The 21461-nt window shown below is 39.5% G+C and overlaps 2 protein-coding genes across 2 annotated transcripts; both read right to left on the bottom strand.

Annotated features, from left to right (window-relative positions):
* Positions 1 to 3781: 3781 nt before the first annotated feature.
* On the bottom strand, positions 3782 to 13973 carry pdap1a (pdgfa associated protein 1a). Its single transcript, XM_051674782.1, has 6 exons — positions 13738 to 13973; positions 13254 to 13336; positions 11874 to 11942; positions 11566 to 11690; positions 11047 to 11198; positions 3782 to 7658 (listed from the first exon to the last, which is right to left on the bottom strand). The coding sequence occupies exons 1-6, from the start codon at positions 13748 to 13750 to the stop codon at positions 7624 to 7626; spliced, it is 477 nt and encodes a 158-aa protein (XP_051530742.1). The 5' UTR covers positions 13751 to 13973; the 3' UTR covers positions 3782 to 7623.
* Positions 13974 to 17954: 3981 nt separating this feature from the next.
* On the bottom strand, positions 17955 to 19997 carry slc16a8 (solute carrier family 16 member 8). Its single transcript, XM_051674781.1, has 4 exons — positions 19781 to 19997; positions 19534 to 19677; positions 18508 to 19350; positions 17955 to 18425 (listed from the first exon to the last, which is right to left on the bottom strand). The coding sequence occupies exons 1-4, from the start codon at positions 19995 to 19997 to the stop codon at positions 18232 to 18234; spliced, it is 1398 nt and encodes a 465-aa protein (XP_051530741.1). The 3' UTR covers positions 17955 to 18231.
* Positions 19998 to 21461: the final 1464 nt, after the last annotated feature.

Here is a 21461-nt window from a genome sequence, read left to right as displayed (position 1 = left end):
ATGTCATTTTTAAATATTTTGGTAACACTTTTCAAGTCAGTCTATTGACACTGCATTAGATTCTGATGCTGTGGGAACTCCTGAAGCCCATATAGAATCACTCCAATCTATTGGCCGATGATGCTTGACACTCTGCCCCTTACACACATCATTGTGAGCATTTAAACTGGAGCACAGCACCATTTCATCAGACATTTTCTCCTTAAGGGTCCCTATTACATCTCCCATACTCTGCTAGCCCGACTCATCGCTTCGTCATCTTGACCTGCACTTCTAAACAGCCAGTGGATTATTTATCTCCCTGTTGTGCTTACCATGATAAGCGTATCCTTTGCACTATGGTTTATTTGCTATTGTATTGAAGCGTCTTTTTCAAGATGGCATTTTTACAATGGCATTTAGTGTTTTACAAGTGATTTATCCCTCTGTCAGACACAAGCGCTGTTTGTTTGCCTGGAACAAGCCCACACTGAAGCAGCACTCGCTGAGATTGAATGTGTTCGCTTTGCTCTAGGCTTGCTTTCTTCAGAAAGTTAATGCCAGTCCCCTCTCCTCCCGATATCTGACCTCTGTGGTTCCCGAGGGGCCGCATAAGCGAGGACAAGATATAGAGAGTTTCAGGATGATTTGTCGCCAGCTTAGGGCTCGCATCTGTCCTCTTCTACATCTCAAGCGGCTACAGTTTGCCCTTAACGATCTGCAGCCCGCTCTGGCACGCTGCCTACGATCGATCATGTTTGGTAGTGGAGATGATGTGAGCAATACTTTTCAATAGTGAGACGTCACGCTCAGGTGAGGTGTTTACTGTAATTTCTCCCGGCAAGCGGGAAAATGGGAAAGAGTGGCCTCTGAGACTGACTGGCTTGAAGTTCTTACTCAAGCCTTGACTGGATGAATAGTTTTAAACGCGTTGGCCTCCGAGTTTCAGCGCTGGTGCCATTCTTTCCATAGATGCACGAGCGGCTGGAAATGACTTGGCCCTGCTACTGTCCCAGTCTGGGACTAAGTGCTGTTTTTGGAAGTGATAACGGGTCCCCCTTTTTGAGCTGTTAGATGCAGTAATCTTGTGCACTCTCTCAATAAAGACTGCTTGCGTTGGATTCAGTAAAACATGTTGGGGACCTACAGGTCTTGTTGGTCAAAGACTCTTCTTTAGAGTTTGGACTGGACTTTTTTTTTAGGTTTTTGCCACTATTTTAAGGGCTCGGGTTGTCTCTCTGTAAGCATTCTCTCCACCTCCGTTCAAGACCGACGAGGCTAAAAGACCCCGTGATGGCATTACGCATGTACATTGACTGAAAACAAAGCACATCAAAAGCTCATTCTATCAGGAGTGTGGCTTCTCCTGGGCTTGGGCGAAAGGAGTGTCTCTAGAAGACATCTGTCTGGCAGCAGGCTGAGCTTCCCCCTAACTCCTTTGCCAGGTTCTATAACCTGGACGTTTCCTCCCTCTAATCCCAGATTTTGACTGCGAAGGATGTTAATATGTCAATGTTTGACTACCCAGACTGGGCTGTGTTTCCCAAAAACATTGTAAGCCCAAGTAGATTGGCAGCACTGGTCTCTACAATCAACTTAAGCTTGTGATGCTTTTGAGAAACCCAGCCCTAGCTAGTGTCATTGCTTGTAGTGTTTCTGATGCGATGATGAGTTTTTACTACACTTTTGGCTAGTGAGCATTGTTCTGTTGCATCTAAATCAGTAGCACTGCATTATGGTATACAATTTCCATTGCATCAGTTACTGACGCAGTGTCGAGAGACTGACTTAAAAGGAAACATCTCAGTTACAAATGTAACCTTGGTTCCCTAAAAGGAGGGAAGGAGACGCTGCATAGCTTTGCTGCACTATTGATTTCTTGTTGTTTAGGGACTGAGATAGCTCCTCCCTTTAGTCAAAAATTATGATGAAATAGCGCCGAGTATGCCTGCGATGACACGCGCAAAAGAGGCAGAGTGTCAAGTGCTATCTGCCAATAAATTGCTGTAGTTCTATAGGAGCTTCAGAGATTGTCACTTCTGGGAGGAGTTCGCATAGCATCAGCTACTGATGCAGCATCTCATTACCTTCTTTCAGGGAACCAAAGTTACATTTGTAACCAAGATATTAACTACTTTAGTTAACATGAACTTACAATGAACAAGCACTTATTAATCTTGTTTAATGTTAATTTTAACATATACTAATATGTTTTAAAATTAAAAGCGGTGTATGGTAACATTAGTTAGTGCATTATGAACTAATATAAACTAACAATGAAAAAAAATCTATATTAATAAATGTTCAGTGTTAGTTCATGATACCTAATACATTTACAAATGTTACCTATATTTTGAAAATATATGCACACACATTTGTGGATTATTGTACAGTGCTGTTTCAATTGAATATTGCTGCACTGTAGTTTATCATATCAAATTAACCCTTGGATGGACTCACGGGTCAATGTTTGAACATTTAACTCTGATTTACATCAACTTAACTTTAAGTATTCAGCATGAAACTTCATGACATCCTCCACAGACGTTATCTGAACATGGCAATGTATGTTTTTTTTACTTCATGCATTTATAAACAAAGCTACAAAAAAAGTCCCTACTTTGTACCTCCAGGTCAGTTTGACTCCAGATCAAATAAAAACTTACGAGAAAGTTGTAAAATGGTAGAAAAGTTCAAAATATACACTCACACTCATATTTTCAAGAACCCACACCCCGGGAGGGCCTGGGAAGCTCAGCGAGTATTGACGCCGACTACCACCCCTGGAGTCGCGAGTTCGAATCTAGGGTGTGCTGAGTGACTTCAGCCAGGTCTCCCTATCAACCAAATTGGCCTGGTTGCTAAGGAGGGTAGAGCCACATGGGGTAACCTCCTCGTGGTCGCGATTAGTGGTTCTCGCTCTCAATGGGGCGCGTGGTAAGTTGTGCATGGATCGCGGAGGGTAGCATGAGCCTCCACATGCTGGGAGTCTCCGCGGTGTCATGCACAACGAGCCACGATAAAATGCGGGGATTGACTGTCTCAGAAGCGGAGGCAACTGAGACATGTCCTCAGCCACCCGGATTGAGGTGAGTAACAGCGCCACCACGAGGAGTAGTGGGAATTGGGCATTCCAAATTGGGAGAAAAGGGAAAAAAAAACAAAAAAAGAATCCATCCATCCACCCAACCCCACCCCCACACACATACACACTTTTTTAACTGACATTCATTTGTTCTACTGTTCATGTTCATTGTTTATTAGATGTTCGACATTTTAAAATTAGATAAACACCTATTAAAAAAGTAGAATTATTGCAAATTATGGTTATTAATTATTTGATTATTTTGTTTAAATAATCATCAAAAGACTTTTCAAAGTGAAATTGTGAATAAAAAAGTTAATTAAAAGTCTGCTCCAATCACTGCTTCAAACTCTATATCAGCTTTTAGGTTGTTTTCTAAAATAAAATTCTATTTTTACTTGTCTCTCAGCTTGTCTGGGTAAATGATCCACTGTTATGTCTCAAGAAAAATGCTGTTCAGCAAAAAAAAAAAAAAAAAAAAAAAAAAAAAATGTATAAACAAATCAATGTTTGAATATGTTCCTGTTTATGATGAAATGTTATTATCATTGCAAAGCTGATGTTCATAGCTTTCAAATGACACCGAGATCAAGCTTGTAGTCCATTAAGAGGCCGAGATAAAAAAGACTGGATATCTATGGGCGGAGTTACATATCACGTTGGGGCGCCCCTGCCTTTCAGATCTGTATATTGTAATAGAAAAATGCTTTTCTAGTGTTTGTTGCCATCTAGCAGAATTATCTAATACTAAAAGTAGAGAGATAGAGCAAACAGAGCTTTTATTACAAGCTTTTGCAACTGATGATTAAAAAAAATAAAATAAAATAAAAAAAACAGGTACATTTTACCCAGCAGGTTTAAAGTAGGCACTTGATAATTAAGACCATCCAAGGGTAAATAAATGTATCCTACACTCATAACTAGCTGGCAATCACAAGTGTCCGCTTATAACAAATGGTATCACAGGGAGAAGTTGACGATCAGCAGGCCTTGATGGGTGGACAGCCATGTGTTCTCAATGTTTATTTGAAGTCCTATATCCAGGTTTTTCTTGGTGGTCCTCTGGCCTTGTATCCAGACTTTCTGCTGTTGTGTGCTTTGTGGGCCAGTTGGTGTGTGCCCATACGGCTGAGATTTCCAAGCCATCTGATCTGTTGTGGTTCTATATAGTAGTGGATTGGTTGTGTTCCTACCATTTCCCTTATCTTCTCATTTCTAATCATATCGTGTCTGGTCTTGTTGACTCTTCATCTCGGGCATCGCATTTTGCATGTTATGATCTTACGCTCAAGACTTTGAGTCCATATCTGACATTGATATGTCGAAGTGGTTATGAAAGTGGTTGCTTTTGTTTCGATGGGGATGTGTGGGTGCTTCATGAGTGGTGCAAGCTGGTCTTTCTCTCTCTGTACAGTTTTCCGTCTTCAATGCAGACACTTCCAAGATACTTGAACTCAGCCACTTGCTGAAGCTGTCTGCCGTTGATATTGAGAGCACCAGGTGTTCTGCTCACGTTCATCTCGGTCTTACTTGTGTTAATATTCATATCATACTCTACACATGTTGTATTTAAGCAGCTTATATGTCCACATTACAACCAATTAAACATAAAAAGTAGCGTTTGTGTGTGCAAATAGCAGGATGTGAAAGGGGAAATAATTTTTATATCTCATTAGGTGTGTCATCTCAAAAAGAATTAAGCTACCTTGGGAAACACTGTGGTTAAGACAATGAACTGAAACCAGAGGAACGGCTCAAGTAAATGTGCCATGTGGGGGAAATACAGGGTCTCTTACACAAACTTTGCTTTCAGAATCTTTGTGACTTAAATGTTTTGTTTTTTCAAACCATGGTTTTATTGTAGGAAAAATAACTGTAGAAACATGAATGTAGCTTACATCAACAGCAATGGAGTTTGTTTACTCATTAATGCCATAAAACCTCACTAAAGTCATAAAAACGTTCGCTAAGCTGCGACGTACAAGGAAGCACTTTAATAAGGTAATCAAGGTTTTAACAATTTGTAATCTCATCTTCGCGTTTTCTTCTCCTTATAACATCATGACAGTTGGTCATCATGGCCTTTGAAATGTATGTAGTTTCTTTTGTACAGCTTTTGTTTCTAAACTTCATCCGTGATCGGTCTCAGTGGGATCTCCAAATGTCAAACACTGCCATCTATAGGCGACAGCTTAAAGTTGTGAAAGTCTCTGCTTATTTCTCATCTCATTAATGTGAGATCAATATTTCTGCCCTCTCTCTGAGCATTATAGAAATTGCAGCTGACACATGTACTGTATTCATTTACCAATGCGTTTATTCGTATACAGCAAAATTTCAATTTTGCAATTACACTTTTTTCCTATTATTTCCCCTATGTAAATATTATAATTTCCATACTGGTGAATGGTTTGCAAATGTTAAAACATTTTGTAATAATTGCGTTTAAGACAACACAATTGTGTCATCATCAAGGTAATATTGCTTTTCCTAGATGGTCAATGCAAGTCAGGACCTAGCAGTGGGCTAAAGCATAAAACATTTCAAACCACTAAGAGGTTACACCAGTTGGCAAAAATAATGGTCCCATTTCAAGAGAAATACAAAACCCCTGAGAAACAGGGAATTGTCGTTTACATGGTGAACACACTTTCCTGTTTTTCTTAAAGGACATGCAACAACTCAGGTGTGCTGATGCAACGACTTTAATACTGGTCTATTGATACTACTACCTTGCATGGAGTATGTATTGTTTTTCTTTTTTTTTTCCATTCTTAAAAACATTGACATTTTAAATAAGGATATAAATGCAGCATTAGGTCACAGCAATCTCAACATGCCCTGATTACACCAAGTAATAAATAAAACAAAAAACCAACCACTAATGAACACATCTGAATGAAAACAGCATTATTGTTTTACACCTACAGAATGAGGCCACAAAAGTGAACAAGGTCTGATGGCATTCTATACTAGGGATGGGCACGAGTACTCGAACGTGGCAGCAATGATCGATCATGAAAACGATGATCAATGGTGATCATGCATGTGACTTTCACTTAATTCGAAATTCAGTGACAATTACCTGACAACTAAACACCCGTGTCAAAGAGGGAGCTTATTTTTAAATTTTGAGATTGATTACATTGTGATTTTGAGGGGTACATTGATTGTCAGAGACATCTCATAGCAACCAAACTGATACACGATGCTGCATTGCTATCATTACGATAACCAATAGAGTGTAATTAACCGTGTTTTGAACACCTGTCTCTTCAAAACGTTTGCTAAACACGTTTTATTATCATTTAAATGTAAGACTCGTTAATGGATATTATTCAATAAAAGTGAATTTTTGTCACTGACTGTAAACCTCCCCATCCTGGGTGCCGAAATGTTTGCGTGACGTAACACACACCTGCATCTCGGTGAAATGCGAGTTGAAGATTTCCGCACAAGTTTCCAAGTTAGAGGTCTGACATAAAGAGTCATTCCGCTGCACTTTCCCCAGCTGAACAGTGGAAATTCTGACTCTCCGAGTTGAATGGAACGCTTCATGAATCATCACAGCATCAACAATACAGAGCATTGTGGCTTTCCCACAGGAGCGAACACTCGGGGAGACACATGCACACACACCAGGCGTGTGGCAGTGGACTCAACCCACTGCAAGTGTTTCAAACAGCTAGACAGCGCGTAGCTAAATGGAACAGAACGCAGCGTCTTCAAAATTAAACTTCAACTTAACACACATTAAAAACGCGATGGTTATGGCATCTTCTGTTAAGCCAACGGTGATTTGAAAATGGACGGTTCAGACAGTCACTAAAAAAACTGGTGCATGCTTACTAAGATTACTACAGTAACCTGAAGGAACAGACAGACGCACGTTGTGCCCACTCTTTCATTGAGTTGGGCAGCGAATCTTCACAATGACAAAATATGATGCATTATATTTTGATTATGCAATCTTTTGTACATTTTGCAACAGATTATTTTATAACAGCCTATAATAATGAATAGACAATCCACTGGAATAAGACACACTAGTAATCGAGTAATTAGTCCGAGTACTTGAGTAGGCAAATGACCAAAATGCCCATCCCTATTCTATACATGCATAATATTTGGTTAGTGTTTGACTGTTCCTCACTATAACCTGGTCCACACGGTTTAGAACCATTTCCTGCATCAGAACAGAGAAGCCCATGTCCATACAGCTCCAACTATACCTCTTCCATAATATCCCAATCTAATCTAATAGTGATAACTTCAAAGAAATGCCAAAATTAAGAGTAAACTCCAGCAGCTTTATAGTCTGAGCACAGTGAGAGTGTCAAAGGAGGGATTCAGTGAGTGAAGCTTGGCAGTGTTGTAAAATGATAACCCAACAAGCTCCAACACCATACACCCCTCCTGTTTCACTTCGTGTAAATGTCCAAATCTCCTTCCAACTTCTGAGGAATGGATACCACTGAGCCTCTGAGCCATTTCCTCTAGCTATAATGTACCGTCCCTCCCTCCCCAGAAAAGCCCTGTCCTGCAGGATGGTGGTCGGGCTAGCGTTTTGACTTTGTCTCTTCTGCTTCTTTTTCTGAAAAAATAAAAATAATAATAATAATAATAATAATAATAATAATAATAATAATAATAATTAAAAAAAAAAGAGGTTTGTCCGTTAAAAAGCAGGCACTAGCAGTGTAAATAATACATAGCTAGAGATAGGTAGTTTAACTGGCACAGCTATAAAACAGTCCAGCAGTCTTACACCGATCAGCCACAACATCAAAACCACCTGCCTAATATTGGGTAGGTCCCGCTTGTGCCACCAAAACAGTGGCAACCCGCATCTCAGAATAGCATTCTGAGATGATATTCTTCTCACCACAATTGTACAGAGCAGTTATCCGAGTTACTGTAGACTTTGTCAGTTCGAACCAGTCTGGCCATTCTCTGTTAAACTCTCTCATCAACAAGGCATTTCCATCCGCAGAACTGCCCCTTACTGGATGTTTTTTGTTTTTGGCACCATTCGGAGTAAATTCTAGATACTGTTGTGTGAAAATCCCAGGAGATCAGCAGTTACAGAAATACTCAAACCAGCCCATCTGGCACACACAATTATCCATGCGATTATCTAATCAGCCAACCGGGTGGCAGCAGTGCAGTGCATAAAATCAAGCAGATACAGGTCAGGAGCTTCAGTTAATGTTCACATCAACCATCAGAATGGGGAAAAATGTGATCTCAGTGATTTGGATCGTGACATGATTGTTGGTGCCAGACGGGCTGGTTTGAGTATTTCTGTAACTGCTGATCTCCTGGGATTTTCACATACAACAGTCTCTAGGGTTTACACAGAATGGTGCCAAAAACAAAAAGCATCCAGTGAACAGCAGTTCTGTGGACAGAAATGCCTTGTTGATGAGAGAGTTCAACAGAGAATGGCCAGACTGGTTAGAACTAACAAAGTCTACGGTAACTCATAACCGCTCTGTATAATTGTGGTGAGAAAAATATCATCTTAGAATGCTATTCTGAGATGTGGGTTGGCGCTCTTTTGGCGGCACGAGGGGGACTTACACAATATTAGGCAGCTGGTTTTAATGTTGTGGCTGATCGGTGTATTTTAAAGTGATGAAACATTCCTTACAACACGTACATAGCGAATTGAATAGGAAACAACATTTCTACACTGAATACCACATATTCTAATAGAAAAATATTATTATATGGTATTGTTCTATTGAACACATTCTTTAACCTTTTTAAAAAGTTACATTTCAATGTAAATAGTAATAAATTAAAACAAATGCATGTGTCCGTCAAGTGTTCTCTTGTTATTCATTCTTAATATTATTATTATTTCTACAGTGATTATTACATTTTACTATACAGTTGTAATATATTTGAAGCCATTTCTTGCATTTCAGGCGTCTAGCATTTATTTTGAATCAAGATATTTTTTTGATGTATTTTTGACAGGAGCTTCACTTGTCCAGATAAACAGTTCACTACATGCCCCAGTGTGCTCATTAAAGTGCAGATACTGTGATTTCATTATATAAATATATAGTTGGCATGCGCTGCACAGTGGATAAGTGCTCTGCTCTGTCATCTCATAAAACACAGCGTGCATGATTCTGTGGAGTTGATTCATGACTGCTTCTCACATTCACTTCAAAGCACGCAGCTCATGCAGACCAAGATTGCAGTCTTTCGCAGTTTAATAAATCACACTAAGACATATCAAGATTTTAATTTGATTAATTGTGCATTACATTTTCCCTAAATATGTCAAATTCAAGATGAGTGTGAGAATTTGAAAGCAGTTGTGTCAGTCAGACAGAGTGCGTGTATCAGATTAAGTCGGTTCTCGGTACCACCAGTACTGCAGAAACACTGGTATCGTGACATCTATATTTATTTTAGTATCGACTTGGTACCAAAGTATCTGTACTTTTGACATCACTAGTTTTATCAACAGATTCCCATTGAAAATCAAGTCATAAACAAAATGAGTTGCCTATTCTACTGATGCCGAAGTCGAGCTAGATAAGTTAATTGGTCCATTTTAGAGATTACTAGTGAACATTCTGAGATGACATGCACATTTGAGGCTTCAATGTAAACAGCCTCAAGCTGCTGTGATGAATCATCAGTCAATTCCAGTGTAAAAACTAGGGGTGTAACGGTTCAAATTTCTCACGGTTCAGTTTGTATCATGGTTTCGGTACGGTTCTGTATTTGCAGTGTACAGAAAAAAACATTTTTTTACTGCCAAATCCAAAGAAAGAATACTCTATTTGGTAACACACTTCAACAGGTTTGCCCCGAATAAAAATAATTGCTCTACAGTAACCATAGTTTAACTATGGTATTTGTAGTAAAAACATAGTAACCACAAAATCAACATTGCTACTGTCATGTTTACAATATATACTGTACTATAATCATGGTTACTATATGGAAACTACAGTATTTCTGTTGTAAAACCATGGTTAATTGTATCAAAACCCTGATTTCTGCAAAGAAAACCATGGTGACAGCAGTCATGGTTACTACAATATTACTATAGTAAAACCATGGTTTAACTAAAAAAAAACTTTTTTCGAATTAATAAATCAACATTTTAACTTAATACCTGCACTATTACACTACATGCATCGACATAAAATGCATTTCAAACTCTACTGCACATATATTCAATTTTCGGAAGCTGTACATGACTACAGAAGGAATTTTGCTATTAAAATGGATACGAGGGATGTTGTGATGCGGCTTGAGCATTTTAATCATACGCAGCAATCACACATATTCGTCAGCGGAGTAGGGAAACATATCATTGGTAATGAACACCCCAATCGCTTTAGTTATTGTTTTATGCCTGTCCGAATCAGCACTGAGTGTTTGCTTAAAAATGAAAGGGAGTGTGTGCAGTTTCAGCTCATCTGCGGCTCTTTTCCTGGCGATTTCAGCATAAATGATCATATGTCAATGTATTACCAGTATACAGCACTCATGTCGAGTGATGTTTTTTGACCATCGCTGTTGTAATTGACTGCAAAAAGATCATGTTTCCAGACAGGAGACCTGATTAACGCAAGGGGTTTCTCTATCAGCGGCTCGTTTTCTCCACTTGCCATTTTCAACTACACACAACCTTGCAGAACATTGATGTAATCAAGCTGACCCACGTGAAACACAGGCAGAGCGCATCCATTTACAGATCCATTCAGGTGCATTAGCGGAGGTTGTAACTGTGCGTGTCTATTTGATGCTTTCTTTTCTTCACAAAACCTTGTGCTCCAGATGCGTCAATAAATTTGAGGTGAACTGCGGTGCCAATGCTTCCCGAATCGTGGGTGGCAAACCGTATGGTTCGGTTTTTTACCGAGAACCGTTACACCCCTATTAAACACAGTATAATGCGTTAAGCAATAAAACAAAAAATAGAAAATAAAAAAACAATGTCACCTTACCTTTTCTTAGCTCATCTCTCTTTTTTGCTGCATCTTCTCTCTGCTTTTTGATAATGGCCAGTCTGGCAAGATCAGCCCTGGCTTGCTCGGTCTTCCCCTCTAGATGTAGCTTCATGTAGCGCTCCTTGGCTTTCTGCTTTTCGATCTCCTCCCTACACAGAGCAACACATATATAGAAACCAGAGAAACAAAGAAACAAAATCAATGAAATTGTGACGAGGCGGACAGCGTGGCCGGGACATAACGATGGACGCCTGGCGCTGAATCAGCCTAATCAGCGGGGAGAGGGATAAAGAGGAGCTGGGGATGCCAGTTAGACAGAGAGACACACAAAGTTGTGTGTGTCAGTTTTATGTTGTGTTTTGTTCATTTGTATCATTAAAAGTTTACGTTGACTGCTCAGCCGGTTCCCGCCTCCTCCTTGCCCATGTGAACCCGTTACAGACATATTATAACATTATCTTAATTTATGTGACTTACTATTAATAATCTTGGCGGTTATTATGCTGCCCCACATACCTTTCCCGACGTGAGAGCTCTTTGGGTGCACTAACATCAATTTCAGAGACCTTCTTGCTCTTCTGGGAGACCCGATTCGGATTCTCAATTTCAATTAATCCCTCCACACCTTTCCTTTTAGGTTGCTTTGACAGAAGAAAAATTAGCTCATCAAAATAGTCAGTTACAGTAAATTTACATGTACATATACAGTATAAGACAGTATTCCTCTCACCCCTTGCAAAACCTTCACTATCATATTAAAACAGTTGTCACATTAGACCTTATCATTTGTAGTACCGTAAGTGAATTTAATTAGAACCTCATACTTCATCGTCACTGCTGCTCTCCTCTTCAGACCCGGATTCACTTTCACGTTCAGCCCCCTCATTCGCCTCCTGCGACCCAGACAAAAGAAAAGAATCACACTTCAGTGAAGGACTTTCTATCATGCAAACTAAACTAAACATCAGCTAAGGCACATAATATAAGTAGTATGGCCAGATGTCCCGTTTTTCCCGGGACAGTCCCGTATTCAAGCACTTTTTCCTAGTGTCCCGACTTATTCTGAAAAAATTGTGTTTTGTCCCGTATTTCTCCTCTACTAAAATTTCTCTATCGCCTATAAAATGTCAACGAAGCGTGCATCTACATTTAATGAGGATCTTCAAAAAGAGTTTACATTTCTAAAAAGGAGTCACAGACAGAGCCTAGTAAAGTGAGGTGTGAGATTTGTAGAGCTCGCTTTTCCATCGCCCTTGGAGGCCGCACTGACATCGTGCAGCATGTTCATACCAAAAAGCATGTGGATAATGCTAAAGGTAAGTGTGCCACACCAAGTGTTAGCGATTTTTTTGAGAAAAAAAGTTCCAAATCTGACAAGGTGCACGCAAGTGAGGGACTTTTTGCATCATTCTGTTGTGCACTGCCATAGCTTTGCATATTCATGACCTGAGAAAGGTCTTGCAGGCTAGGCTGGAGGAACCATTCATACCCTCTGACGTTAAAAGCAGTTGGATGCCCTGGTTGAAGCTGGTGACATGCGAGCGGATGATTTCTTTTGTGCAGTGAGAAACTTTTATTCAGCATCGGTGGATTGCCTCCATAATTGGAGCCGCTCATTGGAGAACACAAAAAACTTGAGTGGGCCCTACTGAGGGACATCCCAGAGTTGAAAGACAGCCTCAAACACTTCTACTCCAGAATCCCCGCTCTCAGTTTGATTGATGAAACCACACTCTTTGATGAGTGGGACTCGTCGCATCACTGAGTGGAACATGAACAAGACGGCCATGTCTGAGAGATGGACAGACGTTTTTCGTGAGCTGGAGAGCAAGACCATCAACTTCGGAGTCTTAGCCAAGGTTGTGGAGTTTGTTTTATGCCTGCCTGGGACATCTGCATCTATGGAGCGAGTTTTCTCATTAATGTACACAGCATGGACTCAGTGTAACAGTCATGAAGGTAATGCTTTTCTTACGTCTTAATTTTGGACTGCTCTGCATTTTACGATAAACTCTTGAAAATTGACAACAGTTACAGATGTGGATGCACCCACTACTTCGCACTGATCTGCGCCTAGGTAAGGATAGTCAATTTAATTTTTGCTGGTAGGGGGCTGTCCCGTTTTCCACAAGCAGGAATCTGGTCACCCTAAGCATAAAATGGCAGGGATTTAAGGGACAGAGGGTGAATACTAGTACACTCACCATTTCCCTCTGAGCTTTCATCTGTCGGTCAATTTCTTCGGGATTGCTGAACTGCTTCCCACGGCCCTTATGGCCCCTTTTGCCTGTGATGTGCCGGACAAGTAAAATGAAACACACAAACACACAAACAAACACACACACACACACACACACTTTAGCAATATTGCAAATGTCGGCGCAGCCTTCTTGACTCGATAAATGCATCCCTGAGTAGTAAGAGTCATCTGTGAACAGTTAAATTAGTCGACAATCACATGTCAAGCGTGGCGCGAGCTTTTACTAGCTTCCACACTTCAATCTCAATTCAACCATTAAAGAGAGACTGTGGCTACTAACAAGCTCCTAAAAGATATCACTGAGTGCCTGGAAATCACGTCCATACCATACTTCCTAATAAGTCTTACAAAAGTGTTTTATTGTACTGGAGAATATGGCGGGATGCTGGTTAAAGTAGATTAGCACACGCCAGGCGCACGATACTCACCTCCTCTCGGCATGGTGATAACTGACACGATGGGGGGGCGAACTAAAAGGGAAAGGATAAGTTTTGGTCGTCAAATTTAAGAAGGTAAGGTCTGTTTTGCGTCGCGGTCTGTCAATTTCTAAAACGGAGCTTTATCAATGTGAAATATAAAACAACACTGTCGGCTCAATTTGTTCCCTTTGCTAGCACTTATTTACCGCTTCCTGGGATTGACGTCATGAGACTTTGCGAGCAAACGCTAGTATGACCAATCAAAATTATTTTTTAGATAGAGACAGCTGGCAAAGTCCTTTTCAAGGCAAGTCAGTCCACTCGGCGGCCGTCTTTGGACCGCTCCCGGGCAACTTTCTTTTATTACAAGCGGCACAAAAGTACAGCTCCTATCTACTTGATAAGTAAGGTCTACTTGGGAAAGACCAAAATCTCTAAAACAGTTGGTCAAAATTGCGATCAAAGAACATTTTTAAAAATATATCAGTAAAGGTTAAGCTAATGCGCATGCGCGTTCTCGAGTTGACTGACCGGCCATCTGCAGGCTTACATTTTTGTATTTTTTTTATTTTTATTGGGAATGCAGAAAAGGTTAACAGTTGTATAAATGTAAGTGCATATACATAAAAGGCATTGACAATAGATAAAAAAAAAAATAAGAAAAAGAAAGACAAAATATATATATATATATATATATATATATATATATATATATATATATATATATATATATATATATATATATATATAATAAAACGAGACTGCCTCGATGACGTATGCGGCCGACAACTGCGACCTCTGGAGGACGCAGCCTTCCAAACGAGACACAGCCTATGTCTGTCTCAGAATCATGAGCTTTATTGCCAAGTAAGCTTACACATCCAAGGAATTTGTCTTGGTGACTGAAGCTTCCAGTGAACAAACAATACAGCAACAAGACAGAGATAATAAAAAATAAAAATAATAAGTGAATAGATAACATAAGTATATATAGAAATACACAAGTCAAAAACAGCAACAAGACTTTTAAAAAATAATTAAAATTGAATAAAAAATAGAAAAATATTGAAAAGAAAAAAATATATATAGAATACACAATAGACAATATATATATATATATATATATATATATATATATATATATATATATATATATATATATATATACACATACACATATACATACACACATACATATACATACATACATATACACATATATGACTATATATACATACATATACATACACACACACATACACATACGTAGTGCAAATCTAAATACAAATCGGTTATGTACAGTGCAAGGGAATGTAATGTCATAAGTGGTAGGATGTGTTGGATAATATAAAAAGACTAAGCTGTGTATTGCACATTAATTATTGCTCAAAGGGGCAGTTTTATCTGTTCATGAGATGGATAGCCTGGGGATAAAAACTGTTCCTGTGCCTGACGGTTCTGGTGCTCAGAGCTCTGAAGCGTCGGCCAGAAGGCAACAGTTCAAAAAGGTAGTGGGCAGGGTGAGTGGGGTTCAGAGTGATTTTTACAGCCTTTTTCTTCACTCTGGAAGTGTATAGTTCTTGAAGGAGGGGCAGGGGGCAACCAATAATCCTCTCAGCAGTCCAAACTGTCCTTTGTAGTCTTCTGATATCCGATTTCGTAGTTGAACCAAACCAGACAGTTATAGAAGTGCAGATGACAGACTCAATGACTGCTGAGTAGAACTGTATCAGCAGTGCCTGTGGCAGGTTGAACTTCCTCAACTGATGATGGAAGTACAACCTCTGCTGGGCCTTTTTCACAATGGAGTCAATGTGGGTCTCACAGTTAAGGTCCTGTGAGATGGTAGTGCCCAGGAACCTGAATGACTCCACTGCTGCCACAGTGCTATTTAGAATGGTGAGGTGGGACAGTTTTGGGGGGGTTCCTCCTAAAGTCCACAATTATTTACACCGTTTTGAGCATGTTCAGCTCAAGGTTGTTTTGACTGCATCAGACAGCCAGCTGTTTAACCTCCCTTCTGTATGCAGACTCATCGTCATCTCGGATGAAGCCGATGACAGTGGTGTCATCTGCAAACTTCAGGAGCTTGACAGAGGGGTCCTTGGCGATGCAGTCATTGGTGTAGAGGGAGAAGAGTAGTGGGGAGAGCACACATCCCTGGGGGGCACCAGTGCTGATTGTACAGGTGCTGGAAGTGAATTTCCCCTGTCTCACAAGCTGCTGCCTGTCTGTCAGAAAGCTGGTAATCCACTGACAGAGAGTTGGTGTAATTTAGTCTGGATAATAGCTGGGATGATGGTGTTGAAAGCCAAACTGAAGTCCACAAAAAGGATCCTTGCATATGTCCCTGGTCTGTCCAGATGTTGCAGGATATGATGCAATCCCATGTTGACTGCATCATCCACAGACCTGTGTGCTCGATAAGCAAATTGAAGGGGATCTAGAAAGGGTCCAGTGATGTCCTTCAGGTGGGCCAACACCAGACTCTCAAATGACTTCATGACCACAGATGTCAGAGCGACGGGTCTGTAGTCATTAAGTCCTATGATTTTGGGTTTTTTGGGACAGGAATAATGATGTAGCGTTTGAAGCAGCATGGAACTTCACACTGCTCCAGTGATCTATTGAAGATCAGTTTGAAGATGGGGTCCAGCTGGTTAGCACAGGATTTTAGACAAGTGGGTGAAACACCATCCCTGTGCTTTCCTTGTCTTTTGTGTCCGGAAGACATGTCACACCTCCTCTTCACAGATCTTAAGTGCAGGTTGAGTAGCAGGAGGGGGGTTGCAGGTAGTGTTGATGTTTGTGTGAAGTGAAGGTCAGAGCGGGTGTGGGGTGTGATACTAGGCTTTTCAAATCTACAGTAGAACACATTCAAGTCTTCAACCAGTTGTTGGTTCCCTACAGTGTTGGGGGATGTTGTCTTGAAGTTAGTAAATTCTTTCAGGCCACTCCACACTGATGCAGGTTTGTTAGCTGAAAACTTGTTTTTTAGCTTATCAGAGTAGTTTCTTTTAGCCAGTTTGATTTCCTTATTCATTGTGTTCCTGGCCTGATTGTACAAGATTTTATCCCCACTTCTGTAAGCATCCTCTTTTGCCTGACGAAGCTGCCAGAGTTTTGCTGTAAGCCACGGTTTGTCATTGTTGTATGTAAAATAAGTCCTAGTAAGAATGCACATGTCCTCACAAAAACTGATATATGATGTCACAGTATCTGTGTGCTCATCCAGATTGGTGTCAGCAGCCTCAAATACATCTAAATGGTGAGTGGCTCTTTTACCTGAAAGGCGGGACTTTCTTTTCTACATCCGTTGACCATTGGGCGTTCGAATTTCTCCCATTCATTTTAATACCAGTAGTGCATCTCTGTTAAACTGTCTCTGCAGCTAGCCAGTATGGTGTGCTGTAATCATATATTTTATTGCTTGTCTCATTTTATGGCCAATTTATTCAGCTAGCTTATTCACAAATAGACTGTGTTCCAAATAACGCATATGTGTAAATCTAACATACCATGATATTTTCTGTGTAATACAGATATTAGAAATATGAATAAGTTCAAAAGTGCTTTTGGGATGCATATGGCATTATTTTGTTTAATTCTGGAGAGATTTATCATTTATTTCATCATATATTCATCATTTGTATTTGTGCTATCTTGGACATGGTGCGTTCACATCATGCCGGAATTACCGTAATTACGAGATTCCAACTTGTAAAAAGCGTTTATGTCTTTGTAGAACTTGTAATTACAAGTTGTAATCTCAGAATTCTAAAGCTCCGACTTGAAAGTCGTGATGTCATGTAAATAGAACTAATATGGCAGCGGCCTCAACAGTTGAAGGTAGTGAAAACATATTTCTGTTTGATATGTTATTTTATTATGCCATCATTCCCTATAACGTTTTCTTTATACTTAAACATTTTGCAGCAACATATTGAGGTGAATTAATAAATGAATGTAGTGAAAAATATTTTGCTGTTATCAACAACAAAGCCATTTTGGCATAAGTGTTTTCATAGAAACGGATAACTTCCTAGTTCCCAGAACATGAACGGCTCCGAGTAGAACCTCAGAGTTGCCATCTCGTAATTACAGTGATTCCAACACAAAGTGAACAGCATTACACTGTCATCTTGCTGGGTGGATGCAACCTCATTCAAAATCTATAGTTTTCAGCTTCAGATGCCATTGAAGAAAGTCACTATTCAAAGTCAGCCATGATTCATTTAATCCATGAGTGAAAATGTCCAATAACTGGGTGGTTACTGAGATTAAGTGAGTACTATTCGACTGATCATGTGATTCTAACATGGGCACCCCCATGAGGGGACACCCCGCATAAGGTTAATGATATGACCTCATGTGAGGGGTCATGATTTTATACATACATTGGGAAATAATTTCTTTAGGAGTAAAACCTTTTTAATGAGTTCATCTTTAACTGTATGTAAATGTCACTCTCCAAACAGCAGAGCTCTCTTCACTCTTCATCTTTTAGGCTTGATCTGATTCATTCCTAACATGATTATTTGCCACATCAGCATGATGAATCTTAGATGAGTCTTTTCTTTTCTTTTGCTTAATGCAGCAGAATGATGCAAGGGAAAGAAATATTCCAGCAGTGATCAGCTCTCCGCCAGCCATGTAAAAAATGAGTTCATAGTTCTTGTAAGCATCTACCAAATAACCTGTAGGGGGAAAGAACAGGAAGGAAAAATATTATTACTTTTACATTAATAATATAACATTTACGTTAACGTCCGTACTCACCAGCAGAGGGAGGTCCAATCAGCACAGCCACTGCCTCTATGAGGAGCACTAGGCCAAGTGCACTGGAAAAACTGCTTGTCCCCACAATACCCATTAGCACTTCGAACTGTAGAGCACCCACCATGCCATAAGAGAGCCCAAAGAACACACAGAAGATAACTAACCCCTTATAATCTGTGCTTGTGGCTGAACAAACATCTGTTAGGCCATTGAAGAGCAAGGCAAGGCTGAAGAAATAAGGCATCTTGGGTCGAATCCATTTAAAACCAGCCAATATGCCACATGTGGGACGGGCAAAGATGTCAATAAATCCTATAATAGATAACAGAAAGGCAGCATCCTGGTCGGGCACTCCTTGATCCTTAGCATAGTTGACTAAGAGAATAGTTGGAACAAACAGGCCAAGGACAACTATAAATTTTGCAATGATATAGATAATTAGCCCTTGGTCACAAAGTACACTGAAGTCCAAAAGCTTCTTTTTCCTAGGCTTTTCAGCATTATGGTGTTTACAAATGTTACTCTCTTGTCCGGCCCTAGAAGGCAGCATTTCTTTGAGCTCTTGGGAGTAGGCCTCTCCTTTCGCCATCGTTCTCCTTTCTTTGCATTTCAGGGGTCTCATAACAGCTCCGCAGATGCAACAATTTAGCAGAAGACCACCCATGATCAGAAATCCTCCTCTCCATCCATAACGGTTCAGCAGCACTTGACCTAATGGAGAAAGAGCTGACAGAAATACTGGGCTTCCAGCTGCAGCCAGTCCATTGGCCAGTGGTCTCCGTTTGTCAAAATAAGACCCCAGCATAATCAGTGATGGTTGGAAGTTCAAGGCAAGGCCAAGACCTTTGAGGAGGGAAAGGCATTATGTGTTACATTTTCCTTGTGTTGCTGTCCAATATTTGTCCACGAGCATAAACATTACCATCTTCCAGATGTACTTTTATGATAGCATTTTCATTGGTTAAAACAAAGATTTGGGTTGTTTATTGCTTGTGTAGCAATGTCAGTACATTACATTTCAATCACCTGTAATGACACCTGCAGTGAGGTAGAGCTGGATAATGTTAGTAGTGAAAGAGGCACCTATCATCCCTCCTGAGGCCAGTAATCCTCCAATCAGCATCACTGGACGACATCCAAATTTATTAACCATGATGCTGGAGACTGGACCTGGATTAAATGAAAATTATTTGATCAAGTTTCATGGTAAATGAAAATTAAGATGATTGTCTGCTTTTTAAGGTTTGATGGCATTCGGCTTACTGTATTTTACCTGAGCCATAGAGCATAGCTAACATGATGGATGAAATCCAGGCCGTGTCACTGTAACCACAGTCAAAGTCTCGCATCAGTTCTTTGAAATAAACACTAATAGCTTTTGGAAAAGCATATGAAAAGCCAGTGATGACAAAACCTCCCAGCAGAACAGCCCAGCCCCAGCCACCATCTGGGGGACGTACTGTCTCTGTCTCCTCCACTTTAATTCCCATAGTTGCTTATGATGGTGTTGGGCCTGCAAAGGAGGAAAAGAAAAACTACAATATTCTTATATTATATGTACAATCAAAAGACACTTTCTCAGAGGGAAGCAGGATGAGAAGTTTTGTAATAAGTACTACTCATTAACTACTCAACGTGCCATGTTGAGTGCAAATCTTTACCACAATACACAGACGAAGTTAGTATGTAACACACGGCAAGATTCTAGAATGCACATGTGCACTGTCAACAAGAACATTCAGGTCAACTGACTTATCAAGAGATTGACTACTTTTATCCGTCATCCACTGTGTACCATTTGGTTTATGTTTAGATACAAAGTATCACTATTTATGTATGTATCATATTGAACTAGCTGATCACCTTTTATCTTCTGTATACAAGTAAGTCTTGTTATTTAAAATTATTATTATTATTATTAATTTTTTTTTCAGTTTATTGATTAGTTTTGTTTCTGTTTTGCTTGAGCTTATTTTACTTAACCTCTTATGCTCTGCAGGAATTTTGGACTGCCCTTGAAAATTTTCATACTCAAATTTAAAAGCTCCCTGTTCGCACATACAGTGGACTAATTTAATAAAAATTGTCTCATTTTACAGATAACCCCCTTCATTTTAAGAAATTATTGCAATAATTAATAACATTGTATATGTTTAAAATTATTTCTAAAGTTTAAAAGCATACCATTTCAATTCTGTGTCCTCTATTTTCGAGCAAAAATTCTTAATTTATCCCACTGGACAGCAAAATACACATTTTAGCCCTCACCCACAGACAAGTCTTTTTTTTTAAGTGCTAAGAACTTCCACAATGTTTTGTTGAATATCTTGACTTCTGAGTTGTCTAGAGGCCCAATCTAGGTGTCATTGGAAAATAGAATCCCAGCTTTAAAATGATGTGTAACATTTCATCTTCAATAGATGAGAACCTATTTTGCTGATGATTTGTTTCTCATAATTTTTCTACTGAACTTTGTATTTTGCTGAAAACATTTTTGACACAAAATTGGATTATTCACCTAAGCAAGCTCACAAACAAGTAAACAAATAATTTATTTAACTCATTTTAAAGCCAACAACCCAAGGTATGACTTGATATCAAGTTTGAAGCTATTTGTGGCTTACAGATCAGTGGTCAGCACAGAAGAGAGCCATTTGCATTTTATGCCTTACCGAAATAAAATTTAACTGTGTGGTATTTTTGAAAATAATTCAAACTGTGGTATTATGGCAACAAAATAAACATGCAGTTAACTTCTTGAGAATGAGAGCTTTCATTTGATATATGACTTGTCTATTTAAGTGCTATGTGAAGGACTTTTATTTTCATTTTAAAATTTCTACAACCTCTAGGTAGGGCCAATTTGTGACACAAATGTTTTCAGGCCTTATTTTGTTATTCTATGTACCTAGATGCAAGAGATGGGGTTTTCTAAAAAGTTCAGATTTTAGGCT

Source organism: Myxocyprinus asiaticus, chromosome 36 (assembly GCF_019703515.2).
Source record: "Myxocyprinus asiaticus isolate MX2 ecotype Aquarium Trade chromosome 36, UBuf_Myxa_2, whole genome shotgun sequence".
In the NCBI taxonomy this organism is placed as follows: domain Eukaryota; kingdom Metazoa; phylum Chordata; class Actinopteri; order Cypriniformes; family Catostomidae; genus Myxocyprinus; species Myxocyprinus asiaticus.
The sequence above is the reverse complement of the archived record's forward strand: the minus strand, read 5'-3'. Positions and strand labels throughout refer to the sequence as shown.